The following is a 19,405-nucleotide window of genomic DNA, read 5'->3' as shown; positions in this document are numbered from 1 at the left end:
CGGGAAGAAAAGCTCAATATTGTTAATGTTTTCTGAAAGAACTATTGTTTCCGTCCAAGAGATCGCATTTCTCCTAATTTTTACAGGAGGAGCCCAGAAATCGAGAAGACCACCAAGTTTTGAATTGTTTATTAGTGACTGTCTGAGTTACTGCCCTTTGGCAAAAGGAAACTTCCCCAAAACCGCTAATAATTGGATAGAAAACATAAATGGAGAGATTGGGTTTCCGTTGCACTGTAATGTCGCTAAATGAATCTGCTCCATTGTTGTTACGGAAACTTCCAGCTCCTGACACAGCCATGATTGGACAGTGTAATTAAAGGTCTAAATTATTCACATAATCCTAAGGGGAGGCTCCGTAAATGTAATAATTAACGTCTTGTTGACTTTAGCTAAGGAATGCTATTTCAAGTTGTTTTCTTCCATGTTTGACACTTCCTCCATGCACTGGGTAAATATTTGGGGTCTCGTAGACATTTCAGTTGACATTTTGAGACTTTTGGTGACCGACTCAGCTCCTTGTTATGGCTTCTGTGCCTAGGATTGTTCCTATGTTTAGGAATGGTCTCTCTCCAGTATTAATAAGAAGGTGAAATTCAAATTTCAAGATCAAAGAGAAATACAATGGTGTGGCTCCTTAGCTGGTACAATACAAAATTATGAATTGTTTATTACAATCACTGTCTAAAAAAAAACTAGTGATTGGTACGAGTTAAAAAAAAATGATATACTATTTTGGTTCAAAAATTATTTAGGAGCCAAGCAGCTCAACAATGTATAACCAGCAAAAGGTTGCACGCAGGAGGCGCAAATGAATTAAAATTTATAAAAAATTCCCAACATTTAGGGATGTATTTTTAAAAAAAAGCGTTGTGCAAATGTGTCAGCATTCGTGAAAAAGTCACAAAAATTTGCAAATGATTTACTTTGTGTTAAATATTATTTTCTGATATTTAAAGTGTCGTTCACAGGGTGAATATCACATCCCCTAACACTCAAAGAACATTAAATTCTAAGAGAAAATAGTCCAAGAAGATTTGTCTAGAAGAGAAAATAGTCTAAAAAATAGTCCAACTATATTTAACCAAAAATATCCTAAAATAATTGTCTAAGGACATTCCATAAGAAGAGGAAATAGTCAGAACAATAGCATACGAATATTTGACCAGAAGAGAAAACAGATTGCCTAACAACTTGCAACCAAAAATGGCTTAACACAATAGTCTAAGAACAAATGACCAGAAAAGAACATAGCTTAAAATAGTATTAAACCCAACAAAAATTATAAAAATTGCAGCTTACCAATTCTTAGATGCGGTGGCTGCATTTGTTTTCTAATTTAAGCTTTTTTTTTTATTTTCACTTTGTGATCTGGCCAGTAAGTCTGCTATTTTTAACTTACGTGAGACAAGCCATGTAACACTGACAGGGGTGCTTCCTATGGTCAGCTTTTATTGATTTATATAAAACCTTTACTTCAAAAGTAAAAAAAAATTGCTGTAACTGCTTATGAAGTGTTTACTGGAGTTCAGCTTCAATGTGTTAGTCAAGTCCATCTTGACTTGATCTTACTCTAACAGCTAGTTATAAATTGGGGCTGATGCTGTTTTTGTTACGTTTCCTGGAACTGGCATGGGGACACACCGGATGCCTTCAGATATCATTGTATTATACTGGGCTTCTGGTGTGTCCCTGCACCTCCAAGGAGGAATAGACTGCCTTCCGGCATACATGCCTCTAACGTATCTTTTGCAATATATACTCCGACATAGAAGCTCCAGCATATGGTGATGGATGATGGTGGAATATGGATGAATAAGATGGGGATGTCATGGCCAGTGTTTGTTGGTCTCACTTAATTTACAGCTCTTTGAGTAAGGTGAAAAAAATTGGTAACTGCATTACACAGAACAAATACATATAACAATTATTTCCCTGCACACTTACCAGCGATCCATCATCAAGAGTACTGAACAAGTAGGTAATCTAACCCACAAAAAGCATTGGATGCTGATTTTACATGACTATCAATAAAGATTGAATCTTAACCACTAAGTCATATGACTCTTTATATAAGGAGCTCCTCAATCACCATATGCTGATAACATATTACAGTAGGAACCATACTTTGCTCATCTGTCTGGCTAGTTGTGTGTAGCTTCCACATGTACAGGTGAAACTCAAAAAATTAGAATATCGTGCAAAAGTTAATTTATTTCAGTAATTCAACTTAAAAGGTGGAACAAATATATGAGATAGACTCATTACATGCCAAGCAAGATAGTTCAAGCCGTGATTTGTCATAATTGCGATGAATATGGCTTACAGCTCATGAAAACCCCAAATCCACAATCTCAGAAAATTAGAATATTGTGAAAAGGTGCAATATTCTAGGCTCAAAGTGCCCCACTCTAATCAGCTAATTAAGCCATAACACCTGCAAAGGGTTCCTGAGCCTTTAAATGGTCTCTCAGTCTGGTTCAGTAGGAATCACAATCATGGGAAAGACTGCTGACAGTTGTGCAGAAAACCATCATTGACACCCTCCATAAGGAGGGAAAGCCTCAAAAGGTAATTGCAAAAGAAGTTGGATGTTCCCAAAGTGCTGTATCAAAGGACATTAATAGAACGTTACGTGGAAGGGAAAAGTGTGGAAGAAAAAGGTGAACAAGCAGCAGGGATGATCGCAGTCTGGAGAGGATTGTCAGGAAAAGGCCATTCAAAAGTGTTGCAGACTTTCACAAGGAGTGGACTGAGGCTGGACTCAGTGCATCAAGAGCCACCACACACAGACGGATCCTGGACATGGGCTTCAAATGTTGTATTCCTCTTGTCAAGCCGCTCCTGAACAACAAAAGTCAGAAGCGTCTTACCTGGGCTTAAGAAAAACAGACCTGGTCTGTTGCTCAGTGGTCCAAAGTCCTCTTTTCTGAGCAACTTTTGCATCTCATTTGGAAACCAAGGACCCAGAGTATGGAGGAAGAATGGAGAGGCACACACTGCAAGATGCTTGAAGTCCAGTGTGAAGTTTCCACAGTTTGTGTTGATTAGTGGAGCCATGTCATCTGCTGGTGTTGGTCCACTGTGCTTCATTAAGTCCAGGGTCAACGCAGCCGTCTATCAGGAGATTTTGGAGCTCTTCATGCTTCCTTCCGCAGATGAGCTTTATGGGGATGCTGACTTCATTTTCCAGCAGGACTTGGCACCTGCCCACACTGCCAAAAGCACTAAAACCTGGTTCAATGACCGTGGGATTACTGTGCTTGATTGGCCAGCAAACTCGCCTGACCTGAACCCCATAGAGAATCTATGGGGCATTGCCAAGAGAAAGATGAGAGACATGAGACCGAACAATGCAGAAGAGCTGAAGGCCGCTATTGAAGCATCCTGGTCTTCCATAACACCTCAACAGTGCCACAGGCTGATAGCTTCCATGCCACGCCGCATAGAGGCAGTAATTGCTGCAAAAGGGGCCCAAACCAAGTACTGAGTAAATATGCATGCTTATACTTTTCATAGGTCCGATATTGTTCTATGTACAATCCTTGTTTTATTGATTGCATGTAATATTCTAATTTTCTGAGATTGCGGATTTGGGGTTTTCATGAGCTGTAAGCCATAATCATCACAATTATGACAAATCACGGCTTGAACTATCTTGCTTTGCATGTAATGAGTCTATCTCATATATTAGTTTCACCTTTTAAGTTGCGTTACTGAAATAAATGAACTTTTGCACGATATTCTAATTTTTCGAGTTTCACCTGTATTTTTACTGTAAATGTAAAATTGTAATGTATGCTTTATTTTAATGTTAGACGCTTCTGTGGATAAAGGAATTAATGGGCAGCACAGTGGCTTAGTGGTTAGCACTTCCGGCTGGCAGCACCCTGCCTGGAAAAGACATGCTGGCAGGTTATTTGGCTTCTGTCTAAATTGGCCCTAGTATGTGTGAATGTAAGTTTAGGGACCTTAGGTTGTAAGCTCCTTGAGGGCAGGGAGGCTGTGAATGTACACTGCTCAAAAAAATTACAGGAACACTTTTTAATCAGAGTACAGCATCAAGTCAATTAAGCTCCTGGGATATTGATCTTGCCAGTTAAGTAGCAGAGGAGATTGTTATTCAGTTTCAGCTGCTTTGGAGTTAATGAAATTAACAACAGGTGCACTAGATTGACAACAATGAGATGACCCCCAAAACAGGAATGGTTTTACAGGTGGAGGCCACTGACATTTTTTCCCTACTCATCTTTTCTGACTGTTTTTCACTAGTTTTGCATTTGGCTAGGGTCAGTGTCACTGCTGGTAGTATGTGGCAACACCTGGACCCTACACAGGTTACACAGGCAGTCAAATTCCTCCAGGATGGCACATTAATACGTGCCATTGCCAGTAGGTTTGCTGTGTCTCCCAGCATAGTCTCAATAGCATTGAGGAGATTCCAGGGAGTTACTCTAGGAAAGGTGGACAGGGCCGTAGAAGGTCCTTAACCCATCAGCAGAACCGGTATCTGCTCCTTTGTACAAGGAGGAACAGGAAGAGCACTGCCACTGGTGCCCTGTGCTTTTAAGAGATGAGAGCAGGTTCACCCTGAGCACATTTGATAGATGTGAAAGAGTCTGGAGAAGCCGTGGAGAACGTTATGCTGCCTGTAACATTGTCCAGCATAACCGTTTTGGTGGTGGGTCAGTGATGCTCTGGGGAGGCATATCAATGGAGGAACGCACAGACCTCTACAGGCTAGACAATGGCACTCTGACTGCCATTAGGTATCGGGGTGAAATTCTTGCACCCATTGTCAGACCCTATGTGCAGTGGGTCCTGGGTTCCTCCTGGTACACGACAATGGCTGGCCTCATGTGGGGAGAGTATGCAGGCAGTTCCTGGAGGATGAAGGAATTGATACCATTGAATGGCCCCCACACTTTCCTGACCTAAATCCAATAGAACACCTCTGGAATATCATGTTTCAGGCCATCCAATGCCGCCAGGTTGCACCTCAGACTGTTGAGGAGCTCATTGATTCCCTGGTCCAGATCTGGGAGGAAATATCCCAGGACACCATCTGTCGTCTCATTAGGAGCATGTCCCGACGTTGTCAAGCATACATACAAGCACGTGGGGGGCAATACAAACTACTGAGTACCATTTTGAGTTGCTGCAATGAAAATTCAGCAAAATGGACTAGCCTGCTGCATCGTTTTTTCACTTTGATTTTCGGGGTGTCTTTGAATCCAGTCCTCTGTAGATCGATAATTTTCATCCCTATGTTCCTAACACATTACCCAGTCCATATCAGTAGTTGTCACCCTAGAACAGGACTACAGAATATCTCGCTCTCTCCTCTTCTCCATAATATATCGGGGATGTTCTGTAGTCCACAGAGAGGCCTAGGAACAATGGTAACCAATAAGAGTACAGCAGAGGCAGAGAACACAGGAAGTTATCAGCTCCCAAGATTCCTGGCAACATCCAGTTATCATTTGTGTATTTTATTTTTTTTAATATTACACCTATTGATCAGATTTCACAAAACAATTTCAAATGTATATTTAACAGATCAAAATAGAGTGAATAAGAGAAACTATTGTTAGAATTTACATGCGTTTTTAAATACCTGGTTGTGAATTATTTTTACATGGTACACTTATTTTCTCCATTTTTCATTTATTCATGCATAAGTAAGTTGCCATTTAATCAATTCCACTTCTACCGAAATAAATAAATAAATACAATACAATAAAATAAAAAGAGGAAAATAAAGCACCACCAGCCTCAACTTCGACCAGGCCGAAGCCTACTGTAGGTCATGGTAAACCAGGGACCAGTGTCACTGGGAGATTTATAGAATTGTTTGCAACAATATTGCGTGTGTGTCAGTATCAGTGATAAACATTTTTCCTGTACTTAATGAATTCCCCAACAATTTGCAGTTTGTAAATGTCAGGTTTATAGCACTTAATTATATTAACTGCTGTCAATGGAATGTTACAGGAACAAGATTGAACTGGAGATGTTGTCGTATTAAGGAGACAGGGCACATATAAGCCTCTACAACATATAATTTACCAGCAGCACTTCCACATCACTTGTAAGTTGGTATAAAGGCATGGAAGAGAAATTTGGCAAAGGAACAGTACACATCTTTTATCTGCAATCCTGGCAACCTAACAGGACACAATCCAGAGTTCATTTAACCGATTAATTGACTACACCTTTAAAAGCTATATATGAAAAGGATTTCCAAAAACTAAATGCATAGTTGTCCTAAAGTTAACTGCATAGCTGTTTTACCTTGCTTATGTGATTTTTCATGCAACTGCTTATTCTAAATATGACAGTAGTTTCTTTAATTTTGGTTTCTCCACCAGAACATCTATTTACTTGATATAAGAAGCCCCAAGAGCAGCCCTCAACATCACATAGTGTTCCATTTTTGTAATGCTACAAAAAGCTGTTGGAGACTGCAGACAAGCTGCAGAATATGGCCAATGACTATGGGTATGCCACAGTACATTGTTAGGATGTGGACATGCTACAAGTGTGACTTACACACCCTCAGTTTCACCCTGAACAAAGATTTTCCAGCACCTGGGACAACAATCTAGGTATCAGCAGACTATGAGTGTCCATCTCTGGTGGTGTACTGTCACCTCCAGTTTTCAGGACCAGGATCTGAGCCCATGACCTCTGTGTCCAGCAGTAACTCTTCTTGGTGGGCCACGTTGACAATCCTGGCTTGTGCCTTTTTTTGGTGAACCTTGAACTCCTTGCTCCTCCCATCATTCCTATTGTAGCCATGGCTTTGCACTTCCTGTTTGCCAGATTATTGTGCTCTTCTCCAGCCAATATCTTGCTCTCTTCTCACCTGCTGCAGTCTATATCTTCACTACTGCTCGTTACCAACCTTGGCTTGTTCTATGGTTCCTTTTGATACCAACATACAACTACTTGTTACCGACCTTTGGCTTGTTCCTTGAGTATGCTTCTGCTTGATCCCCACCTGCAACCGCTTGTTATCAACCTTTAGCTTGTTCCAAGACTACGCTTCCACTTTATCCCAACCTGCAACCACTTGGTACTGAACCTTGGCTTTTTTTTTACTATTCTTCTACTTGATCCCAAACTGAAACCTTTTGTTACTGACCTTTGGCTTGTTTACTGACTACACTCCTGCTTGATCCCTACCTGCTACATCTGCTGATAAACCCCAGTATACTCACCTCCTGGTGGGGCAATCTGGAGGACTGTAACCTGGTACTAACATGCAGAAAAATCAGTTTCCACCATCAGGAGCTCTGGTGAATGCAGTTAGTGCTTAGACCCCACACTCCAGCCAGGGTGACCTGCTTGTGTACTTATTCTGCTGGTCGGTGGGAACCTCTCTAATGTTATAGCTACTGACCTCCAATCCTGACCGTGACACCATCACCTATTTTAGTGGAGATAGGAACTGTCCACAGCATCCACTGTTGATATTCTGACCTTTTAACAATGCCTATATCCCTTCCTGTCACTTCTAGGGTGAGATGTAACAGAGATTACACTACAGCAGCGTCTTCAGAGAGGCAGAGTTCCTTAATTTCTAGTTAAAGCATTCAGATATTCAGCCTAATTATTTTTAAATATCATTTAGAGAAAAGAAAAATACAAAAACTAAAAGAAATATGTACAGAAAAGGTATTACAAAACAGACAAAAGCAACAGTAAATATAAGTAAATAGTAAAAGTGTTTAAAAGTGAAAAAAATACTTATGCAGAGTCCACCTGGACTTGGTACAATGCAGAGTAAGTCCAATTTAATGTCAAAAGGGTCACTGACACTCAAAAATGACTCTTTAATTGCTTAAAGTAGACCCTCCCCCCCATAATAAACTGCCAACTCCTGCTAGTCATATGTAACAAACACCATTTGCCAAGCCACTGAGCTTCAAAAATATGTCGTTATTGTCCATATTTTTCTTCCTAGTTCCTTTGCCAGCCAACTACACAAGATCTGGGGTGGCCTGTTCAAAAATACTAGACTGCCTCAGTTTTCTGCATTTGCTGTATATAATATAGTGGTGCTGATTATTGATGAATAACAGCTGTCCAGATCGCATACAATGAATGCACAGTAAGAGATCTGACATGACCTGTCATTTTTCAATAAAAGGCCACCCCCAATCCAGAATGGAACATTCTCAAGATCAGATGAGAGTTCCCTAAGCACTGGTGATGAGGTAACCCCAGGGGGCACCTATGAGGCTGGAGCTATACTATATTGCCAAAGGTATTGGAACACCCCTCCAAATCATTGGATTCAGGTGTTCCAATCACCTCCATGGCCACAGGTGTATAACATCAAGCACCTAGGCATGTAGACTGCTTCTACAAACATTTGTGAAAAATGGGTCGCTCTCAGGAGCTCAGTAAATTCAAGTGTGGTACCGTGATAGGTTGCCACCTGTGCAATAAGTCCATCTGTGAAATGTCCTTGCTACTAAATATTCCGCGGTCAACTGTTATTGGTATTAACACAAAGTGGAAGCGACTGGGAACAACAGCAACCGGGGGCCATGTAAAATCAGGGGAGTCAGCACATGTTGAAGCGTACAGTGCTCAGAAGACGCCAACTGTCTGCAGAGTCAATAGCTGAAGACCTTGAAACTTCATGTGGCCATCAGATTAGCACAACAACAGTGTGTAGAGAGCTTCATGGATTGGGTTTAAATAGCTGAGCAGCTGCATCCAAACCTTACATCACCAAGTGCAATGCAAAGCATCGGATGCAGTGGTGTAAAGCACGCCGCCATTGGACTCTAGAGCAGTGGAGATGTGTTCTCTGGAGTGACAAATAACGCTTCTCTGTCTGGCAATCTGATGGACGTGTCTGGGTTTGGCAGTTGACAGGAGAACAGTGTTTGCCTGACTGCTTGTGCCAAGTGTAAAGTGTAGTGGAGGGGCGGTTATGGTGTGGGGTTGCTTTTCAGGGGTTGGGCTTGGCCCCTTAGTTCCAGTTAAGGGAACTCTTAAGGTGTCAGCATACCAGGACATTTTGGACAATTTCATGCTCCCAACATTTTGGGAACAGTTTGGGGATGGCCCCTTCTTGTTCTAAAATGACTGTGCACCACTACAAAAAGCAAGGTCCATAAAGACATGGATGAGCGAATTTGGGGTGGGGAAACTTGATTGACCTGCACAGAATCCTGACATCAACCCTTCACAGTCTCTGCTCTAATTGGGATGAGTTAGAGCAGAGACTGTGAGCCAGGCCCTCTCGTCCGACATCAGTGCCTGACCTCACAAATGCACTTCTGGAAGAATGGTCAGACATTCCCATAGACACAATCCTAAACCTTGTGGACAGCCTTCCCAGAAGAGTTGAAGCTCTTATAGCTGCAAAGGGTGGGCCAACTTTATATTGAACCCTACAGACTAAGACTGGGATGCCATTAAACTTCATGTATATGTAAAGGCAGGCATCTCAGTACTTTTGGTAATATACTGTAAGTCACTAGTGCTTCAGGGGAAACCATGGAATAGAAGAAACAAAATGTAAGTTTATTAAAAGTATTTGATTTTCAAAGTGAATTTTGGGTAAAGAGCTGCTTTTAAACTTCTGAGAGTAAAACAAGAATTGCTAGCTTGTCTTGAAGAAGCTTTTTCTCAGCCCCTTGACAGGGTGGTATATGGCTAACCCCACTCAATCAAAAGGTCTGAATGGTGTGTTGCAGGTGTGTTTGTTCCTTTTATAATACCCAGGAAACACAGCCTTAAAGGATAAGTTCACCTTTGGGAACATGTTACATGTTCCCATAGCCGCAGCCACCATCACCACCCCTCCTCCCTCTGAAAGATAGTACGGGGAGAAGTCTCCCTGTACTATCTGTCAAATTTGAAAACAGCACGGCCATGCGGGGCTCTGCCCACATGGCCACGTCATCCATTCACAGATTTCTGTAAATGAATGAACTGCAAGTCCAGCCAGCCTTAGCGGCTCTTGACTTGTAGTTTTCAATGAACTACCACCGTGCTGTGGAGACCTGCATGGCATCAGCAAGCTACTGATCACTGGTGCAATGCTTTCCAGGCTCCTGTTGATTAAAATAATAAATGCACATTTTTTTACCTTAAAAAAAATGTGCATTCATTATTTTTGTCTAAAAGGTCAACTTATCTTTTAATTCCAGCATATTATTTAGCTTGATTTGCTTTTGCAGTGCATTAGCCCCATTGAAAACTGGTGGTTAAAAAACAAAAAAACAGGCATTCAGGAAGCAGCAGGATCACCTCCTGAATCCCTGACAGCAGCTGGCAAGCCTCACTCTGAAAACCTATCCACCACAAATCACTTTTCAGAGCATGAGCTAGAGTGAACTTAGCCTAAATATGTTATGAAATGCTAGCGAGTATAGCACATTTCTGGAGAATTGAGCAGGTTAGGTGAAAACAGATTCTGCCCCATCAGGCACATTGGGTTTTGGCTATTTTATGATCTAATGCTGCTTAGTATGATTAACTTCTTGATGTGATTTGATCTTGTCAAGAATTAGTAATGAATACAAACATCACCGAAATTAGGTCATGTCTAAAGAGAGCGCAATCTGCGTCATTCACCCTCACCGATTTAGACTGCAAGCTCACCAGAGAACGGAAGACTGTCTTATTGTCAGTATAAGTTACTGTCCTGCTACTAGAACCTAACAGACAGCAGAATAGAGATCAACTAGAAAATATACATGCCTTGTGCATCTCTCAACATAGATTGATTATTAATATCCCTAAAGTACTAAATGGGCTGTACATATTTTGTTCAATTGCTATCCAACACTGCAAGTGTATAAAAAGCAGAAAGCTTTCCCACCATGCCTTTAAAAACATGAATTCTGATAAATCTTTGAGGTTAATAAATGTGTTAATAACATTCAGTTATAAAATATATCTAATGCCAAAAACCTTTTGTGAAAGCAATAATAAAGGCTTTTTGTTTCTTAAAAGAACAAACATATTATGCATTCCTGCTCTGTGCACAGGGCAGCCCCAAACACTCTCTTTTGGGGTTCCCCGCTGGCGCTTTCAGCTCCTCCTCTTCTTTGTCTGCCATCATAGCTAGCAACTTACTATGGGGGCACACGTGTGGACTCACTCTTGAGCCAGGCTGTGTGTCCTCAGAAACACACATCACAGCTCGGCCACACCCTCTTCTCTCTGCTCATAGGATTTGACTGACAGCAGCAGGAGTCAATGACTCCAGCTGCTGCTTCCCTGTCCTGTGAATGCAGGGAGAGAGTCACTACAGTGCTGGATTGAGTGAGGACTCAGGTAAGAGGTTAGGGGGCAATACTACTACTGGGAAATGTTTTACTCTAATGCAGGGAATGTACAGTATTAAGGTGAAACATATCTTGGTTTTAGAGCCACTTTAATATTTAGTTTCAATCAGGGTCAGATGTAGGGGGTTGCTGGGATGGGCCCTGATCTCTGAGCCTGTCTGATTATTATTATTATGTAGGATTTATATGCCACCACCTACCTGCAAAAAGAATGTATGTTTTCTATGTGCTGCAGGAACACACAAGATTTTGTGTGTGTTTCTGCTTCTTACAAATGTCTTAATCTATGGCTATGACAGATGCCTTTTCTATAAAACAGAGATAGTAGAGAGTGTGTTTGGGAATTGATATCCTGCATTACAAGCAAGGGTTCTAAAATCAACAGATTACTGACAAAAGGGGGTCGGTGGGTTGATACACTATGACAATGCCTAGATAAGAAACTAAGGTACTGAGCAGGTAGGCAATGCTCTCCATAGACTGGTAGGTAGGGGAAGATGGCACAAATGAGGGGCATCTGCTGAGAATAAGTTGTCCTCCTTCACTGCTCCTTATAATTTGTCAGTACAGCAATTAATGGTAAATACAAATGCCTCCTAAACGGCTGTTTAAACTAGGTCCCTGAACCATGTAATTAATATTATTACTATATTGGATTATAGGAATGTAATTGGTCACAGCCCTGACTATCTGGGACAATGCTGCTAAACCACACTGGCTGCTTTCTGTGCATTAATTTCCATAAACCCTTGTTAAAGGAGAAGTACAGACAAAGCTCTTTTTGCTTTAATTTTCCTGCGGACCACAGGAATGCAGTTCGTTCTGTACTCCTATGACCAGTTTTCAGCTGACAGCAGGCTGAAGCCCATTGTTGGCTGACGTCACTCAGCCGGTACAGGCTGGGGGGGATCCCGACTTTAAAGTCGGGATCCACCCCAGAGTTTGGAGCTGCATCTGGCTCAGCCTCTCAGCGATCTGCTGAGAGCCTGAGCCAACCGCTCCCTTCGTTCTCCTTCACAGCCCAGTGAGTGTGTGAGAGTGTGTGTGTGTTTGTGTGTGTGGGGGGGGGTTTGGCGGAGCAGAGCAGACAGTAGTGACTGACAGTCATCGCCCTCTGCTCACAGCAGCAGTGAGATGTGATTGTGTGACTGCTGAGTTCTCACGCTAAGAGCCAGTGGGGGACAGATGTAAATTCGAACCAATGCTGCATGCACCTAGGTAAGTATGATTTGGAAATAAAAAAACAACCCATGCTTCTCTTTTAACATAAGTGCAAAATGTTACTGTACAGCGTGCAGAACAGTGTGTTAAAGAGAAGTATGTTTGTTAAAAAAAAAAAAAACTCACCTAGGTGGATGCAGCATCAGTCCAATGCTGCATCTGTTCCCCACTGCTTCTAAGACCAAGAAATGAGCAATAAAAGATTGCTGATAGCTCAGTTCCTGGTCTTCACTGAGCAGAGAGCCGGTGACTGTCAGTCTGCTCTGCCCCTCCAGAGCTCCCTGGAGTACTGGGCTGTAGAGGGTGTAGGAGCACATGCTGAGAGGCTTAGCTAGCTGCTGGTCTAGGCACCTGGGTTGATCCTGACTATAAAATCTGGATCTCTCCAGAGCCTGGACTAGCTCAGTGACGTCAGCCAATAGCAGGCTTTAGCCCGCTGTCAACTGACAATAGGTCACAGGAGAGCAGAATGAACTGCATGCCTGTGATCCGTAGGATAAGTAGGATCAAAAAAAGCTATGGCTATACTTCCCCTTTAAGTGCACACTGTCATAACGCATAATCCATCAGAATCAGACCAGTACAAGGTGGATTTTAACTGCTTGCTTAATGTGTTGCACTTTGCACCTAGTGCATCAGTCCCTGTACATTTGTGCAACTAAGAAACAACAGCAACCGAAGGCACAAAAAATGTATCTGCATTTCATGTGTATCTGCACAGACCTATTTGCATTTGGTCTTTGAAATGACAAATCTCGTTATTACGTCAAAAGTGGGGCATGGGGTGTGGAGGGGCAATTTCAAGTGCTGACTACCTAAATGAAGTCACCATTTTTAATAAGCACATCTATCCATTAGGGATCCAGGAAAAGAATCTCTTACACTTTCTGTCCTGAAAATGACGGGGTCTAAAATGCAATCAGCTGAAATCTAGTTAGCAGGACAGAAGTAAGAGAAAAGGCTTGTAAATCTCATTTAGTAGTGTCACCAGCAAGTAACAATAAGTTGATACAGTTGTATAAGTTGTATACAGTTGTAATACATCAAGCATATTTTACACCATGTAATGTATATACCATGGGGTGTATGACAACTGCTGAATGTATGAGACGTTACCAATTTGGAGCAGATTTGTTACAGATTAGCAGATTCTGGATATACTGTCAGCTGTATTGGAAAACCCTATTTTATTTACTCTGAAGGTGTGTCTGCTGGGGTTGGTAGAGAATCAGGTTTGGGCCGGATAAGTTAAGATCTTTTTACAGAAGACGTTATTTTTGGCACGTGCACAAATTGTAGATGCAGTCTGTCCCTCACTTGAGTAGCCAACGGCTTAAAGCTGTTAATCAAATACTTCCAGTACGAGAAATGAATATATGAACATAGAGGAGCCTCTCAGAAATACCATACAATTTGGTTAAATGATGGTTAAATTCGTTGTTAACCTTTAGCAGTAACTAAGGAGAATAATATATCTAGAGGGGAGCATAATGAAATTATTATTTTAAATGGATGTGAATTGATGCATAAATGTGCTATTGTTAGATTTAATAGAAGGTGGTGAGAGACGGCAACCAACGTTTTTTGGGTTTTGTGATGTATTGTTATGTATTTTTTTCTTTAGTTTGCATTGAGATGGTTCTTGAAGAACTAGAATGAGTCAAGATATTTTGATTTGTGATATGTTTATTCTCTGTTAATGTAAATCTATGCAATAAACAGTATTAAAAAAAAAGAAATATAGTCAGCAGAACAGAAGGTGAGAGGAAAATGGGGACACCTGTTCAACTGTGGTGTCTTCCCCTTTCATTCTTGTTGGAAAAAGTGCAAAACAAAACCTTTTCAATGAGTATGAGAATGTATTCAGAACTAAAGAAAAATGAAAACATGTTGGCTAAATTCTAAGTTAAGCTGGGTTAATTTCCGTTAAAGAGAGTTTGGCTCCAAGAAACAAGAACTTACCTGTGTAGTATTTGCAGATAAGATACCAAGTTCAAGGGAGGCAGCCATTTTGAATAATTATCTTCAGATTCCTCAACCTTTGCATATGCATATTTGTACTAATCTTACTTCAAATAAGTATGAAGTTACTATCAATGACATGTCTTACCTGTTTATAATCTTCAGACACCAAGATGAAGCCATTATTGTCAATGAGATAACAGTTCAGTTCCTATGAAAAGAAAGGAAAAGTCAAATAGTATTTGTTTAATAGCTATTACTTTGTTTTGTTTTTTTCCACACATTATATTTCATTTGGTGGTGGATTATTACTATTATTATTATCATCATTAATAATTTTATATTTTCAGTTTAAATTTTTTTCAGTTGTATTGATTGTTTCAGTTGTATTTTGTGAGCGCTGTTATTGTGGTTATATTTATTTATTTTCACAAATTTGATATATTTAAAATTATACAATTACATACAATTAAATTATCAAGTATACACTATTGCAGCAATCTGACTTTATTTGATTGCAGGAAAGTGAAAAAAGTGCAGTAGCCTTGACAACAAATCAAAGCCCCATGTACTGGAACTAATTGTTTACTATAGGCAAGAACACCTGCCACTTAGTGGTTTGCTCCTTGCATTGTATTAAATAAGGGCAAAAATGTAACGCTGATACATAATGATTTAATTAACTTTATTAGGTACTATTCAGTGATAAAAAAATTATACCAAATGAATACTGCCTTTGCTAAAACTATTACAAATGCTTGTTGTGGTGCCCCAGCAGCCTGTTTGTTCTTTGTGCCCTTGGTATGTTCTCTCGTTCCTGCTCTATCCTGCTGTGGTATTGTATTCTGACAGTGGGGAGACTTCCTTGCCATCAGAATACAATGCTGTTGGCTGCTGATGTTCTAGAAAACCTGACAGGCTGGTTGAATATAAGTTGATCGATAGATTGACTTCTGTACATCCAGCTTGCCCTACATGGATTGAATTTGGCTGGACCCTACTGAACTAGCCATATATGATCAGTTTTAAACTGCCCTTGGTTTCTGCTAAGCCAGCAAATGGTCATACTGTCTGTGCAGACTGGATCTATGTAGGTACACTATATTGCCAAAAGTATTGGGACACCCCTCCAAATCCTTGGATTCAGGTGTTCCAATCACCTCCATGACCACAGGTATATAAAATCAAGCACCTGGGAATGCAGACTGCTTCTACAAACATTTGTGAAAGAATGGGTCGCTCTCAGGAGCTCAGTGAATTCAAGCGTGGTACCGTGATATGTTGCCACCTGTGAAATAAGTCCATCCGTGAAATTTCCTTGCTACTAAATATTAGATGGTCAACAGTTAGTGGTATTATAGCAAAGTGGAAGCAACTGGGAACAACAGCAACTCGTAAAATGACAGAGTGGGGTCAGCGCATGCTGAAGCGCACAGTGCGCAGAAGTTGCCAACTGTCTGCAGAGTCAATAGCTAAAGACCTCCAAATTTCATGTGGATTAGCACAACAATAGTGAGTAGAAAGCTTCATGAAATGGGCTTCCATGGCCGAGCAGCTGCATCCAAGCCTTACATCAGCAAGTGCAATGCAAAGCGTTGGATACAGTGGTATAAAGCACGCCGCCACTGGACTCTAGAGCATTAGAGATGTGTTCTCTGGAGTGACCAATCATGTATCTCTGTCTGGCAATCTGATGGATGTGTCTGGGTTTGGCAGTTGCCCGGAGAACGGTACTTGCCTGACTTCATTGTGCCATGTGTAAAGTTTGGTGGAGGGGGATTATGATGTGGGGTTGTTTTTCAGGGGTCAACATACCAAGACATTTTGGACAATTTCAAGCTCCCAACTTTGTGGGAACAATTTGGGGATTGTTCCTTCCAGTTCCAAAATGACTGCACACCAGTGCACAAAGGAAGGTCCATAAAGACATGGATGAGCCAGTTTGGGGTGGAGAAACTTTACTGGCCTGCACAGAATCCTGATCTCAACCCGAGAGAACACCTTTGGGATAAATTAGAGTGAAGACTGTGAGCCAGGTGTTCTAGTCCATCATCAGTGCCTGACCTCACAAATGCACTTCTGGAAGAATGGTCAAACATTCCCATAGACACCCTCCTAAACCTTGTGGACAGCCTTCCCAGAAGAGTTGAAGCTGTTATAGCTGCAAAGGGTGGGCCAACTCATTATTGAACCCTACAGACTAAGACTGGGATGCCATTAAAGATCATGTGTGTGTTAAGGCAGGCATCCCAATACTTTTGGCAATATAGTGTATGTCATTGCGTACTTGCATGTATTTGAAAAATACTTTTTTTTTAAAGCCTTACTTTGCTGCCTATCCTGCTGAGCTAGTCGGTTCAAGAATGGAAGGTTATCTTTGGCACCCTTTGCCAAAACAAATAAGGAAAGAGAGCAAGACAGTGGATAAATTGAGTCCAGTTCTACCTTTGAGTAAGTTTTCTATAAAAAATACAGGATACATGAACCACTTGTTTCCAAAATGTTTCCTTATCAGTATATTTTTTATGCTTGCCTGGCTATTTTTTTACTAATCCTTTAGCCTATACATTTTTTTTCAGCTTAAGCCAGCCATAGAGGGATTCAAATTCAGCCAGTTCAACAGGCACCGGTCAAATTTTGATCCATTTGTGGGTAGGTGAGCTGTACTGAAGTTGATCTATTGATCAACTTCAGTACAACCAGCCTGCCTGGGATTTTATTTACGATCATTCCTGGTGATCATTATATGGTGACAGCAGGGAAACCTACCGCTATCAGAACACAATAGCGGAGTTTTCTTTCCTTCAACCCCTTTTTAAAGGAAAGAAAATTGCATAATCCATGGTCAGCCTTAGCGTTTGACCTTACCTAGGAAACAGCTCTGGGGCCATCCTAAAAGAAATGCACAAAATAAAATACTGTGATTAAAAGTTTAAATTCTGAGTTTCAAAGACAGCATTCTGAGATCTAAATCAGAAGTTGAGCTTGAATCTCAGAATTCTGACTTTTAATCTCACTTATGCATGCCATAGACTATGCGATTTTTGTTCCCCTCCACCACTGGTGGAAGGAAAAACAAATTCTTGAATCCCTCCTGCAGCGCTATTGTGTTCTGCTGGCGGGCAGTCGTCTCTGCTGGCAGAACACAATGATTGGTCAGCTATAAACCTGATAGGCTGACTGTAAACAAGTTGATCGATAGATCAACTTGTGAACAACCAGGGTGCCAATACATGAATCAAAATTTGGCCAGTCCCTGCTGAACCTGTATGGCTGGCTTAAGGCCTCGTTCACACCATGGTGCAAAGACTTCAGTTTTTCTGCACGCGTTCTGCAAGGGCACAACAAAACCAGTTGTTCTCTATGTGCCCTGTTCACACTACAACATTAGTATAACGTGCAGAATCTGCAACGTGTATAAAACATTTTCATGCATGCATGGAGTGAACGAGGCCTTAGCATTTTGTTTAATCAATTTTAGGACGGCCCCAAGACTCAAAACCCAAGTTTTTCTGGTTTTCCAGGATCTGTAAACCATATGACCCACCTTCTTTTTCCCCTTTTTTCTCTAGCATAGCAAAGAGTGCCTATTGTCAGTGACGATGTACAAACCTGACAGTTACTATATCAATGTATACTAGGATTTTATTGTAAAATATGAATTTTTATAATTGGAGACATCATATCCAGTGACACACTATATAAGAAAGAAGGGCAGGAGAATCTTTACATCAATCAGAATTTTCTTTTGGAAAGCGTAGGAGAAAGATTATAGAGAAAAGCATGGGGGTGATACTGGTAGGACAATTTCAGAAATGAAATTCTGAGTTTTTACGGTTTTTTTTACTCATAATGAAAATACATACTGATATGTTAAATTGACCCCTTAAATGAAAAATCCGCTGCGATGCATTCAGTAAACAAGTACTATTTTTCATCACTTGCTTCAAGAAACTTGCAGGCAGCGACCTGATTCAGCAAAGGCATCTAGGAAACGTCTACTCTGCTTTAATCACTGATATAATAGTTTTCCATAGGTTATGCAGAATGTTTTCAATTTGGCTGCTGGGAGACGAGAGGCTGAAAGCATTTCCTGTCTGCCGGGCGTAATTGTATTAAGATATTTATGACTGAGCACTTAGTGCAGAAATGAGAGATAACGTATAATTATAGGATGGGACCTTTTCTGAAAATTCAGTTTCTCTAAATTACAGTATTCTTTTTTTTTTGGTATTTGACATACAATGCGCAGTCTTACAACAATGACATTATTTTCTATTTAAGCCTACTAACTACAAAAAAAGCTGTATTCTAAACATATAATATTATATGTAATTTAATAATAGTGTTCTATAACACCATTGAAAGCAGCAGTTGCATCTGAATTTATAGGGACCTTGTTGCTATAGATAAAAATGAAAAAACATCCAGCTTGTAAAAGAATAGTAATAATGCCTACCAGTCCCAATACTACTGACTCCACTCTTTGCTCGTAGAGAGCTATATCAACCAAAGAATTTTCAGCATCCAACACTTCCGGGTGTGTCAGATGTTTGCACCTCTACTTCAGGCTATGCTCCCACCCATCTAAGGGCATGGTCAAGAGAATGTTGGCATCATGTTTCCTCCTGGGATACCAATAACAGGCCTCTTGTCCTAATTTCTGTGTTAGTGTGAGTCCCCCATTCCCAGAGGGAGCAATTAAAGTGCACAGTTCACCACCATGTGTACAGTACAATGTCTCTCATTTGACCGTGCAATATTCCTGGCTGATCCAATTAAGAGATCAGAATAGACCAAGCCAAAGAAGAGTCTAGTAAATTTTCAATGCTTTACTTCAGGAGCATTATGGCAGGAGAATTCTCATAATTCTAACTGCAGTTTCTAGTACCCTAGTACCCCAT

At 40.8% G+C, this 19,405-nt stretch overlaps 1 protein-coding gene across 3 annotated transcripts in view; it reads right to left on the bottom strand.

The window, feature by feature from the left end:
* Positions 1–19,405, bottom strand: part of CACNA2D3 (calcium voltage-gated channel auxiliary subunit alpha2delta 3) — a 1,248,789-nt gene that overhangs the window by 112,116 nt on the left and 1,117,268 nt on the right. For all 3 annotated transcript variants that reach the window (XM_089681870.1, XM_089681868.1, XM_089681867.1), the window contains one exon: positions 14,650–14,712. In XM_089681870.1, coding sequence (XP_089537996.1) covers positions 14,650–14,712 — 63 coding nt within the window. The remainder of the gene's footprint in view (positions 1–14,649; positions 14,713–19,405) is intronic.

The sequence above is a fragment of the Staurois parvus genome, unplaced genomic scaffold (genome assembly GCF_062004578.1).
Source record: "Staurois parvus isolate SC_StPar_1 unplaced genomic scaffold, SC_StPar_1.0 ptg000282l, whole genome shotgun sequence".
Lineage (NCBI taxonomy): Eukaryota > Metazoa > Chordata > Amphibia > Anura > Ranidae > Staurois > Staurois parvus.
The sequence above is the reverse complement of the archived record's forward strand: the minus strand, read 5'-3'. Positions and strand labels throughout refer to the sequence as shown.